The sequence below is a fragment of the Pecten maximus genome, chromosome 6, assembly GCF_902652985.1.
Source record: "Pecten maximus chromosome 6, xPecMax1.1, whole genome shotgun sequence".
NCBI lineage: Eukaryota > Metazoa > Mollusca > Bivalvia > Pectinida > Pectinidae > Pecten > Pecten maximus.
Window position 1 is genome coordinate 34,161,819 of NC_047020.1, and position 14,476 is coordinate 34,176,294.

A 14,476-nucleotide genomic window follows, 5' to 3' on the forward strand; every position below is an offset into this window, starting at 1 on the left:
TATCGGATAATTCAAGATATAGAGACACAATAAACGCATTCACAAAAGTAATTGTCGTCACTTTTTCACTTTAGTAAAATTACACTGATAGGTGCGTGGTCTTCGTAATGCCACAGTACTGTATTGGTCGTAGATCTATTCAAAATCTCGTGACTGGCAAAACGTTCCCAAAAACAATCATCCATAACAAATTATGGTCAAAACCATAACACGCGTGACATATTTGGACATTATCTGTTTGCGACACGCACACGTGCAATGCATGCGCATCAGCGTATTGATAATGGAAACAGTCCTTTTAGACCGTGCAATTTGATACCACCAATCAAAACTTGTGGATAATTGGGATAATTTATTGGGATATGCTCTCTTGAGAAGAAGATAATGTTTTTAACAGAATAACGATTTAGAGTGGTCCGCTGTTCACTTTACGCATCCGATCATCTGAAAAACTGTGGATGGGAAGTCATTCGGAAATCGTAGCTTTCGTACTTCTCTATTCACTATATGACATTTGATAATAGCCTTGACTCTTCAGTACATATTGTGCCATGACCATTTAAAACCATCGTTTTGGAATCTCATAAGTACAGCTGGAACATTAACATTATATAGGAGGTGAAATGGGATCGTATCTGCATGCTTACCTGAATCTCCATTCGGAACATTGTCAACAAGCACCGCTTCCGTTGTCCCGGTAACGGGATCGTGACGTAGCACACTGACTCGTTTTGGCGAGAGCCGCCTGTGTCCATGACCTTGCCACGAATGTCGCCGGCCTCGTCCCATGGTGTCGTCACATGGTTCTGTAGGGGAAGTGACGTTGGAGTTATTTCCTGATGACGACATGTCACGTGGGGAATATCTCGGCAACGTGTTCCGGTTAATGGGACTCTGTTGACTGTCACTGGCGTTTGAACTGGTCAGACTCGGCAGAGGAGGAGTAGAAGTGCTCATACGACTGCCATTTCTGTTCCCAACAGGCACCCAACTGAAATTACAAAACCAACATAGTATAATTAATCTTAGTCGTTTATCTATTTCATTACAAGTGACGTAGAATTCCACCAAGAAGGCCACATTCCCAAGTCATCGGTTTTTTTACAATTGAGAGTCCGTTCATGGCTGCATGCGTCCTTTCATTCCTAAAACTGACCTCCAACATATGTATAATTATAAAGTTTGACATTAATATAGTCGCTGTGTAGCTTGACCACATATTTATTTCAGATTATCCACGCTATTGTATGAGCAAACATTCCACATATTTGATTGCGGTTCATTTGCGTTACTAAAGCGAGCAAACATTCGTCAATGTCAGAGTCTAATACCGGGGGCGTTAACTTTGACGTTGGACAAAGCTATCTTTATTAACTTGATTAAACTCTCAATACTTAATTGTACTTAATCTCTTAGATAAATTACAAAAGTAGCAAGAATGAATCACTATGTTAAGAAATTTATGTCTTCAATTCCTTCAAAACCTATAAACATGTTATTATGACTAAGCCCTCCATTACCATCCAACTGTAATTGTTACACGATTCCCAGTGTGGGGGCAGAAGGCGGGAATCATCACGTGTCTTTCAGAGTTGCGTAATAATTACGTCACACCTTCGGGAAACATGCAGTTTTCCGGAAATTGCACACCACATTAAATGATCGATTCCAGGACTAAGTAGTCGGATAACAAGGTTATGTGTACATGTTATATTGTAGGATGAGGAGTTAATAGTGACCAGTTATCGACTTGTTAGACCTGGCATAATGGACAGATGGGCACTCTCGCGGGACAACAATGCGACAAGTTGGAAAGACAACTTTCGACGTATTGGTGACAAACGGAATGGTCATATGTCGCAATCATTACTTTGGTTTTCTCAGCGGATTTATTATATTGAATTACCATTTCTGACTTGGTTCACTTTAATATCTGAACATCAACAGAGGACTGAATAGTAATGCGTTCGGGATGAGACATCTATCACCAACATTTTGAGCGACTCAGATACCAAATAATTCATAATCATTTCGGATACTATTGGATATCCTAGTCCATAATAAAACATTTTGTATCACATCATAATTCGTCGTTGAGATAACTTCTATTGTGCAGACTTCGACTGAACTACAAACTCCTAGATAACGATTGCTATCAGTCTGTCCTCGCCTTCAATGTAAAGAAATCGACTTACGTGTATAATAACGCCTGGTTTATGAATAAACTATCCCCACCCCCACCCTTCACCACTTCCATCCACCTGGGTATTCTCTATCATCGCCTTATCTTCGCCGCTCAGAACAAGGCTGATTTACCACATGTATACGGATTCAGCGGCTGTGGTGTGGCGTTTGATGGACATGTCAATCAGCATAAAGCGGAGCTTCAAGTTTTATTAAAATTTTGAACTTTGGCGAAAGATTTGAATACAATACAATATTTCCATATGTAACTGGACTGGCAAAATTATCGATAGATTTCTCTACTTTGTAAATATATACTTTGAATGTAAGCTTTGTTTTATCGCAATGATAGCTTTAAATTAGAGTTCATATGTCATGGTACATATTCTTGTACCTTGTGTATTGTGCACAAAGAAAGGATGAGAAAATTAGTTTGTTAGTTCGTTAGATTTTACGTTTGGTGTTTTATATCCCCACAAACAGATACGGTTAAACGAAGAATATTACACAAAAAATATAATATAATAGAATGTCTATATCTGGCCCTATCCATGTTTTACACTCATTAACACCTATCGTGACCAAGATCCATCGGACAGAAGGACAAAGCGGGCAATTCCAAGGGACCGTATCCGTTACAACCGAATTACTATTCAATTCATAGTCGATAAAGGAAAAACATCAATTGTCGATGACAGAAACTCATCGCCGTCCTAGTCAGTGTCACGCGGCACTATCACCTTTTATGTATACCTGGAGTACACACGTGTAATGGTAAATGTCGAAGTCTTATTGAAAAATACTACGCCCCATAGTAAGGTGCCTTTCACGATACTGACTGTATTCTAGAAAATTGCTAAGCGTGGTGTCTATAAAGGCATGGAATTGAAGTCTTTATCAATTTGCGATGTAGTTATCAATTCTTAATGATTGCGGTAAAGTGAGAAAATGACAAAAAAAAAATGGGTTGATAACGTAACGACTCTGATTGGTTAAGAGAAGAGAATTTCAGCGCGTGACTCCATTAGCAACTACTGAGAGTTTCCTACCTGTGAGCGACAGTATAGAAAAATTCTACTGTTTAAACTGAAAAGACATACCGGTTCAATACTGAATACGTAATGGCATTGAACATATGGATATGAAATATTGAAATACTGAAACCGAATCTTTCGATTTTCAAAGTGATTTAGAAGGTGGTTACGGCACACATCTTCCGGAATGGCGGATGGCTGAATGCCGATTGTTTAAACAGATCGGTTTTGAATCGTCAGCAATGGTCATTTAAGGACAGCTGTCACGACTGGCAGTAACCTCGCTGGTCAATATCTTGTGTATAACTGAGAACATCTAAGTACAATTACTTATCAAATGTGAATGTATTCAACATAAAAACATACCTTTAAACGGATACTCCAAGTCGTTAGATAGTGTAAAAAAATGTTGTCCTTTTATGAGTTGGTTACAAATGACAATGGCATAGAATGTGCGATGACAGATGAAAGTATTGGGTCCTTTGAGGAAAGGTATTTTATGTCCATTTTACATCCGTCAAAGGTCACACTGTGGCTAACGACCAGCGATTTAGTGTTGCTATATTCCCTAGTTTAATAGTTTGATCTATAGAGGATCAACAGGTACGCCGGGGGGAAAGTCGAGGACACACTGGGTAACCTTGCGTAACGCCATCATAAAATAATTTACGGTACGTTTGATAACATTCAATCGGCAAAAATAAATAGTACAGCTCCCTGATAGATGATCTGTATATCTTATTGGTATAGCAATACTTCTCATTTTACACAAATTTGATAAATCTTTTATATTGTTAAAAAACTTAAATCTGTCCAAACAAATTCCAATTGATTTGAATAGCATATTTACTGCAATGTGAATTTTAGACTGTCAATAATTCAACTGTTCAATAATTGTTAGACTTTTAGATGTGCAGTAACTATATTTTGCATCTCATTAAGTTACGTTCTCACAATTTTAACAGTTAACAATGAAACCGACCTAATTACTGATAGCACGGAAAAAACAAGTGGCAAGGTCGACAAGCGATTATTCACAAGATGTGAGTAAAAGTCATTTAATATTTAAATGTTTTCCAAAAAGAATTACCCTGTAATCCGTCCCTAAACATAGTCATTGTATTTTTACCAGACAGTATGAACACCGAAGTCGTGAATAAGACCATTAATCAAAATGCTTAACCATTGTGCATTAGACAAGAAAGTATGAACATAAAGGTCGTAAATTAGCTCATTAATCAATTCATATATCACAGTGATATTTAATTGAGGTATGTGACAGGGTGCATCATTACTGCCTTCCCTTTTCTTCTCCATATAGCATGTACATGTGTATGAACCAGGAGCAAATTAAATGAGTGAATTTCATAAGATTATGTATTTTCAGCAGTTGAAAATATCTAATATACTCGCGCACCGTGATATTTTCTAAAAAAAAAAAAAGAAGTAAAAAAGAAACACATGAAAAAGTCTTTGAAATCGAGGTATTTTATAGTAAAACAGAGATCTCATTGTGGAAAAGACGCCTTCGTTGATCGACTCCCTGTGACCATGAACGCCTAATTATAATAACGGACTGTGAAAGTTTAACAAACAACAACACACTGTTAATAGTATGTATCAGTGTAGAAGACACTTTGATTTAAAATGAATTAATTTATAATGTAAAGATCGCTATCTACACACGGTCACACGGAACGTGTACGAGGCAGTGTGGAAATGTGGAGAGACCATTCACAGTGCATGACAAAACAGTTCTGACATGAAAAAAAAAGGAAATCGACAAACAGAACTAAGGCGGGTCAGATTTCGATTTCTCAATGGTTAGTTTTATAAAGGCATATTGTAAAAACCAATTAAAACCCGAGAAAGTCTCGGTGCGTTTTCTAATGGTCTCAGAAATTTACAACTATTAACACTACAAGTGCTTAGTTTTAGGTGTCACGATTCTGTCCAAACAGTTTAGCAGTAAGTCAGGTCCCTGTGACTGATATGTGCGTCCTTGGATCTCAATATCAAATAGCAACTATTTCTGAAATCGACCGTATTTTCCACGTTGGTAGTAAAACAAAAATGTGAAAAAACATTCTATGATGCATGGTAGAGTAAGTTTATAACATAAACATTGGAAAGTATTAGGGTGCACCCTACCGAGATATGACCGCATTTAAACACACTACACACAACAGCAGTACAGTCGGGAATACCAACTTTGAGGCGTATAGCCAGATATACCATACAAAGGGGCCATAACTTTACAATATTTGTTAGTAAAACAAAACTAAAACCCATAGTTGAAAATAACACACTTCAAGACCATTCACGCCATGGGAGGGGGGGGGGGGGGGGGGGGGTGGGGGGGGGGGGGGGGGGGGGTTCGTTTGCGTTTCATCAAATATTTCGTTTCTGATATTTTCATAAAATGATTTGTATTTTCGTTTGCATTTCATCAAATATTTTGTTTCTGATATTTTCAATAAATGATTTGTATTAGGAGCCGAAGTTATCCCATATCCCTAAAACAATACACTGCAGTTATACACGGTATACAATATCGGCAAAGCTGTACACGAGAAGGTCATTGACGTTAGAAGAAAGCCTTTCGAGATTCTACATAAGTAATTGTTTACTAATGTACAATAAAATTAAGTTTTAAACATTGTAAATGATAACACCAACCTTCCAATTGGATCTATGGCGTCTTGGCCGTAGTTGAAGTCATGAGTCAAAATCCAAATAAAAGCCTGAGTTCGCTGTACGAGAAAATAACAGCACCACAAGTCTAATCCACCCTGTCTGTTTTGTTGTCAATAGTTCAGAAAAACAATCCTGTTTGTTTCTGATTTTTGATTTATAACATGTCAGGAACCGCTAATAAATCTTGACAACTTTTTTCTGTAACCACAGTATGACTAGTGTGAGAGCTACCGTGTGATGAGGGTAGAATTTGTTTCGAATATGTTACGATTTCAAAAAAAGCGATAAAATCTATCAAGTAGAGGGATGTTTTTCTTTATAGTGCTGTAGGAACTCTGTCATTTAATATGCTGGTTCGAGATTGTGATGTTTTTGCAGATTTGCCTCTGATGTTTTGACACGTAGAGGCAGGAGGTGGGCCTTCTCCGGGGTTCAGCGAACTCTCGTTTTTATAGATGATATTCAAATGGAAAGCGCCTCACACACAAAGAAATGAAAGAATTTATGAGAAAAAAACATATACATAGAACTGATATGAAACGGTCGGCATCCTTAGACATTAAACGTTAATAAAGACGTTATCTAAAAAGCTAATTTAAATTTAAAATTAAATATGCGAGGAGAGTTATCTAAGATACTTTGAATAAGATGTAATCTAAATAAACGTAGGATGTCATATGGGTGAAGAGAGAGGGCATTTCTGAAATTTTAATCTGCCACCTAGGACGATCTCTATACCAATCTTAATAATAACTTTTAAAAAAAGCAGTCAAATGTTTCTAGCACTAAATTACAATTTACATGGATGCTTGGGTACATTTCACGGTCTATAGCACAGGGACTTGGCACAAATCCCCAACCCATTACCACATAAATATATTATATGTATGGAATTTTTACCATGTCCCTGTGGTTCATAGATGTACTTAAATACATTAAACAGTTCATATGGATACTTGAATTCCGTTTACCATTGATTTAGATGTTCCCCAGAGACAGTCATAGCAGAGGGATACTATCGCCAGTCATGCTGTGAGCTTAATTACTTCAGCTATCGATACGTGAGTAAATAAGCTATTCGGTGCGTTGACCATGAGGTTTACGACCCAGGAGAGGAAGCACTACAGCATCTATTATTGGTGCATAAATTAACTGCAACTAGGATAAAGCATGTGAATCATCGGCTACCGTCGGTAGTTTCCGTATTTCCTCGTATCTATTCGGGAATGGTGTCGACGGAATCCGATTGACATGTGAAAAGCAATTCAGTAATGGGTACAGTTTAACTTAGTGTGATGTAAAATGCCCTTCGTGTCAAAGTTGATCGCTAAGATGGTGGATATTAATTCGTTGAACATATAAATGTCAAAAGTACGCCAGTTGACATTGATGGCTGACAGCAAAGCAGATCAGAGTTCTGTACTTTTTCAAATATGCCAACATAAACTTTGAGACGAGGAGTTTATCCCCGGCTCATAACTAGTAATGTCTAAAACACTTCGCGAAAATCGTGTGATTATTGACTCCATGGAAACAAATGTTGCCATCAATTTATCAGTATCGAATTCACTTGTATACCCCCTCCGTAGTTCCTTCCACACATTCACAGTATATTTTACACGTCCACTTTCCTTGTCAGTACATTGTACTTTAAGGCGACTGGGTTGATGTTTCAAGTTTATGTACATGATGGATCCGTATCGGTGAGGTCACTTAATATGATAAGAACAGTCTTGACAGTTATTATCAGTTTCCTGTCATAAAACATGTCCAGTAATGATTGAATGTGATCCCTTAAAAATGTCCGATACCCCAGATGTAGCCAGTCGTAAAAAACAAGTATGAGTTTAAAACTATTTTAGTTGTTGGACAACATCTGAGCACAAGAAAATAGGTCTCAGTGCAATAAATATTCATGTACTTTAAAAATCCTAAGGAAAGCATTAAAGAGTTTGAGGAAATTCCTTAACGAAGAGTTGTTTTCCCTTTAATCCAATAATACTTTCTTATGGGAAATTGAACGTCGAACAAAGTCCACCCCCATATTTAAATAGCACACGAATGACCAAGCACATTTCTCCTCAGCTGAAGACGAGCTTTGGTGCACGATGAAACTTTGTGTAAATTCCACACGCCCTTCAAATCTTATACAGCAATCAAATTTGATTCAGGGCATGTGTATCACTAAACTGCAAAATCGGTTGCCAAATTGATCATAACCAAATTATTATGATATGTTTTGGTCGGCCTCCTCGACAAAGCGAGAATAAACAGAACCATTCCCTCGGAGATTCTAAAACTGATCCTCTTCCCGTGTGTAAAATGTATGGAGTCTCTATTCTGTTACACTAAAGGGCCGTAACTCTATCCAGGACTTTTCAGGATTATTGAGCGGATTGATAACATCCACGAATATTAATATCCATGAGCACCCTATTGTTTAGACTGGCCTCCAGCTCCTTCGTTTTCCTGTTACAATTGCTCCACTAAATTCGAATACTAGATTATCTTACCCTAGTTTGAAACGTGTATCCTCGAGACCAAATTCATAAACCAAAATTTAATTCATAATTTTGATCTTTCTAGAGACAGATGACCAGGCTACTATTGATTTTTTTTTCATATAAAATGTCCCCTTTCAACTTATACTCAATAGCAGACGAAAATATATGTCTAGATATTATTATGATAGACCAAATACATGTAAATCTGATACATTATTTAATTACGTAACTCAAAATGAGCTTATTTCATTTGGCTAAATTTATTATTGATACAATTAGATGATTAATTACAATACTGATGGCCATCCTGTTTTACCATGCATTATTGTTATCCATTTGTTAATATTCATATTCTCTGCACTTTACTTTTTACGAGAATAAACAATTGCTATTGTCACTGTCAAAGTTCGGAAATACAAATTAGTTTAATACATTATGTATATAGCGATCGATATTTAAAATTTGTAATTCATTGATTTTTTAATTACATGTACTAATAATTAACGATATATATTTAAGACCGACCAAACAGTGAAAATTTGATTGTGTCATTGAAAATTGACAAAACGTGAATGAAATATGGTCCAATAGAGTATGCTCCTAAATTCTTTGTCCCTCAGTCCAATGCAAAGCTATAGTTCATAACAACAGCATGGACCAGCTATCTAGAGTGCCAAATCGTTTGATCTTTCTACTAAATTTCATGTTTTCCGTCATAATATCTGGTCGCTCGTTACTCGGACGGCTCCGTCAATTGTTCGGGTGTTTGAATTGATTTTAAGATGCAAATTTTCTCTGTCAAGTTAGATGTGAAAAGGTCTTGTAAACGGAGACCCCGGTTAGCTGCCATTGTAGCCGGGGTGTTTCTGGGCGATAAGATAGCCACGGACAATACCCATATGACAATGTAACCTGAAGGACGTAGTCGCTATCATCTGAACGTATAAACAATGCATCAGTAATAACGGAATAAACCAATTAAATTGAATAGCAAAATTCTACACTAATTTATGGAAGTTTCTCTATGAAAATTATCAGTAAAACCTATCAGATAATGATCTTGTTATCGTCTGTATAAGGAACTAGGAGCGTGAGTTATTTGCGTTTAAAAGACATCTGTGAACGTACGAGGTTATGAACTCGCATTTTGATTGAGTAGTGACCTTGACCATCTGTTAGGGGAGCCAGTATTGTTTATGGGGGATCTTAAATCAAATTACACAAAACGGGTCACTCTCGACTATTACCCAATTACATGTAATTACAGGAACGTGGACTCAAGCATTGATCGTGATTTTCCGACATGGTGCCTTTTTTGCAATTCCTGAGAACAAGGATGATTTATGAGTTTGGATGAAGTACAATAGTGGCAACCATTGTTCTGCATTGGGATGCATTTATTGAACAGCTATTAGATGACATTCATGGCCAATATGAACAACAATTGAACAAAGGCGTGTTCAAATAAAAGTTTTAAGACCCAACCGGAATAAGTTTAATTCTTACTTATTACCAGTTTTGAATAATAAAGAATAAATTCAGCCCTTGGTTTAAATTAAATCGGTGACAATGCATGCTTGATGACCAGAAAAGCAGTGATATATAATGTTACAAGTACATGTACTGCTTAATACTAAGGGCGACGTCAGCAATTGGACCATGGCAGTCATATATTACATGAATGTCACCGATATTGGCAATTTTTGTATTTGTGATAATAGACTATCGTCGTGCAGTGTATATACATAGACAGATATATATGTGGTATTTACGTCTCTGGTATAAGTATTGGGCACCGTGCCTATTGAAATATAAGTGTTAGTTGGAAGAGGAGGGGACATCGTGTAGCAATCTATAGTACCACCAGCCTTCAGAGATCAAGTATTTTAGCAAAGCCCTTCGAAATCAATGGTGAAAAGGTTTTAAAGTGATATATAAGTTCCAAAATGAATTTTAAATTTTGAATTTTGATCCAATTTGCATTGGATTCTGGCATCTTTTAGGACGTATGCAAGCTATGTTATGGCCAATATTGAGTATACTTGACGATACAGTAATGGTATTTGTGCTGACGCGAACGCCTAGTTAAAGACAGCTTTAATAGGTATATCGCGTGACGATAGACATAGGTAATATCATGTAGACACAGTATTCTGTGTCTCTACTCAGATTAACCCACAGTTACCTCCAAATGCAGCGAACTTTGCGGTTAAAGCAAAAAGAAAATTAATGTATTTTTACACGAATGGCTTGAAAGAAAAAACTACATTTAGAAAGTGTTTTTTGTGATTTGATTGATAAGTCTGGAAATCCTTCCGGTTCTGGTTTCGTGTGAACTAGATTTACTTTTTTACATTTAGCTTTGTCCAGGTTTATTACGTTACCCGATTTTCACCCATGGCTGATTCTCGATATGCTCGGTGTTACGTCCGGTTGACTAGATTTCAGTAGTTTTATGGTATATGATTTATTAAGTTAATTAGACCTACGGCTGCCATATAATCAAAAAAAGACAGACCTCTTCTGATGGGGTATTTTCAGCATTGTACCTGTTTATATCAATACTAAACACAAATACTATTTCACGGATTGTGTATTATAAAAAAACAAAGTTTGACTGTCAGGGTAGAGTGAAACCAATTGCAGTAATTATATTACTGAACTCGAGCCCCTGTAACTTGTCGCAATTTCCATGCCCCTGTGCACAGACCACCTGCCAGGCAGACCTTGGTGGTTAAGAACGAAATATAAAACTTACATACTGTTATGACATTGTGACAATTCATTCGTTTCAAGGACGTTACAACTGTAGAACATAAAAGTAAGATAAATATGATGGAGAAGACCTCTTAATTTTATCGCCCCTTTGTTTTTCGTTATCCCATGCCTCTTGTTTCGTCACTGGGTCTTGTCCCACATAACAGGGTATTTTAGACAAATCTTGGTGTCGAACCAGATTTGCGGCGGAGGTGGGTCTTATGAATTACAGACAGGGAGGGGAGGGGGGGGGGGGGGGGGGGGGGGGGGTAAAGGGACGGGCAAGTGTTCGTGGCCGTGCCAAGAGTTGACATAAGGGAGGGCACACGCCAATAGAAGTACCGCTAGATCACATTACGTACATATAGCTCACAGGGGCTTGGCACGATTTTCCAAATGATAGTCTATATATATATGTATATAGTATCAAGGGTAGTAACTACAAAGACGGGGAAGACCAACGTATTTAAAAAAAAATTAATTTGTCGTATTCTGCGGGTCAAAAATCTTAGTGACACATACATGACCTTAAAGAGAAATGTTTTATCTTTCCAATGAGTGTTCGATGAACAAAATTGGCCAAGTATTATCCAAGTTATGACCTGACGAATTCGGAAATAGATGCTGAAATGGCTAGGTCGGAATCTCCCTGTCCGGTTGAATAGTCGCCTCGCCTCTAATGGGTACCTCAATAACCATTCAGAAATCGAAAAATCGACGCTTGTAGCGGTATACAGTAACCATAACTATGTCAATATAGGATGTCGGTTGGTTATGTTATCCGTCATGTGCCGTAGCCAATTCCATATTACATCACCGAGCTTACCGTCTTCAAAAAGCACGGCCATCTTTCCCTTCATTCGGAACGCTTCTTGGCTGTACGACCACTGTAACGACATAAACAAAGTCACGAAAGGTTAGGGAAAGATGGCCGTTCTTTTTGAAGACGGTAAGCTCGGTGATGTAATATGGAATTGGCTACGGCACATGACGGATAACATAACCAACCGACATCCTATATTGACATAGTTATGGTTACTGTATACCGCTGCAAGCGTCGATTTTTCGATTTCTGAATGGTTATTGAGGTACCCATTAGAGGCGAGGCGACTATTCAACCGGACAGGGAGATTCCGACCTAGCCATTTCAGCATCTATTTCCGAATTCGTCAGGTCATAACTTGGATAATACTTGGCCAATTTTGTTCATCGAACACTCATTGGAAAGATAAAACATTTTTCTTTAAGGTCATGTATGTGTCACTAAGATTTTTGACCCGCAGAATACGACAAATTATTTTTTTTTTAAATACGTTGGTCTTCCCCGTCTTTGTAGTTACTACCCTTGATACTATATACATATATATATAGACTATCATTTGGAAAATCGTGCCAAGCCCCTGTGATATAGCTCTGTGTCCAGACACCAGACAATTTTATTTGATGAGATATCTATTCTTAGAAATAGTTTATACGAGGTTATAACTTATTATGATACCGCTATTTATAATTTGTAACGTTGGAAGTTTTTGGCATTTGTTCCAGAAGTAGCTTAATCAAAGCTCAAACAGATTACGTTTGTCCCGTCTGGTACGGTGTTCTGGCTATACCGGTACAGCGTCACCTGTCTGCATGTTAGCCCGATACAGTTTCCTAACGGACAAACTTTCCCTCTTTTTGTTTTAAATGAAACATTTTCGACATAAAGGACCTGCAGGTGCTTGAAAGGCCTTATTTGTCAAGGCTCGTCTGAAAGCAACCGAAACTCATAATGTCCGTTCTTGTTTTCATATAAAACTAGTAACGCTAGCCTAACTGTTCAAACTTTGTTGACGATTTGTTCCGTCTGTCTCGAAACTAAGTCCTCTAAACGTTTGGCATGAGTCATACGCATGACGGTTAAATTCGAACTTGCCCGGTACCAACTGCTTTTATATCTGGGAATTGCGCAATAAACAGGTTGATTTCCGAGGGTTGCTGGAAATTTCCCTGAGATGTTGCGATTGGAAACTACGGTAAGAGTCCCACATACGCGTGTCATGCCTGGTAATCCGGGACCAAGTCATCCATACGCTTGTTACAAAGTCCTACACGGTAATGTCTGGTATTCAAGATACAAGGTTCCAACAGTACGCATGGCAACAGTTTAGATTCTTCACCAAAAGGTTTTCTGGTGTTAGGCCAGCGATTTTAGATTACTGCCATTAGTCTACTCCAAAGAAAATTATACGCATGATTTCATTTAGTTACCAGTTGGTCACGCCTGGTGCCAATGATGTTTCTATATTTCCATACAACATAATGACCACCCTAAAACTGTATCAGAGATTTGGTGACTCGTCTACACACGGACAAAAATTGTGGCAGTGATCGACTTCCTGTTTACCACAAAATCCGTCTTCAAATCCAAGGGTTCCGCCTTAGATATCGCCTCTGCATAAATTTATAGAGCCTTGGTAGGCCTATATCCAGGGAACTAAACTACATTGGTATCTGGTTAGACTGGTCCCCTGTCTCGAGAATATTAAATGAAATTGAGCTTCATGATTTTGGTCCCTAGGATTTGTCTGATTCTAGGTTTCAAACTAGGGGCAGACAATCTAGTATTAGAATTTACCTTGGCAATTATTAATAAAAATAATAACTCAGGGTTTGGTGGCCAGTCTAGTGTCTGGTATATTCATTGCTCATTGAAACCATGCATCGCTACCATAGGGACCTGTAACAGATTATCATGTCCCTATGATCGCTACCACAGGGACCTGTAACAGATTCTCAGGTCCCTATGATCGCTACCACAGGGACCTGTAACAGATTCTCAGGTCCCTATGATCGCTACCACAGGGACCTGTAACAGATTCTCAGGTCCCTATGATCGCTACCACAGGGACCTGTAACAGATTCTCAGGTCCCTATGATCGCTACCAACTATGAATATACCAAAATGACAGAGCTCCCTTAACATAATACGTTATTTTTGAAGCTCTGTAAGTTATAACGACTTAATACATTTCCTACACCCTTTATTCATCAATGACAGATTGTCCTTTAGGTGTGGAACCGCAATTTTGACGCTTTAAGTTTCCTTGTTCACATGTCTACAGTCATGACTTTGTTTGCATCGTCGTATCGTCAGGCAAATATTTAATATTGGAAGGGCTGCTAGTCTAGACTTTCGACTTTTTAGAAATACAAAAATGATTGACTTTTGAATTCAGCATCTTTAGAAAAAGTCCCTTGTGTAGCAGCTCACGCCAGTACATCGTTCATGTTTTAATGAACTCGATATACAGTCCGGGG

The 14,476-nt window shown here is 37.9% G+C and overlaps 1 protein-coding gene across 1 annotated transcript in view; it reads right to left on the reverse strand.

The window, feature by feature from the left end:
• The window catches only part of LOC117329613 (proton channel OtopLc-like), a 42,457-nt gene that overhangs the window by 20,957 nt on the left and 7,024 nt on the right, over positions 1-14,476 (reverse strand). Inside the window, exon 2 of the mRNA XM_033887635.1 lies at positions 648-991. Within this exon, the coding sequence (XP_033743526.1) occupies positions 648-991 (344 nt within the window). The remainder of the gene's footprint in view (positions 1-647; positions 992-14,476) is intronic.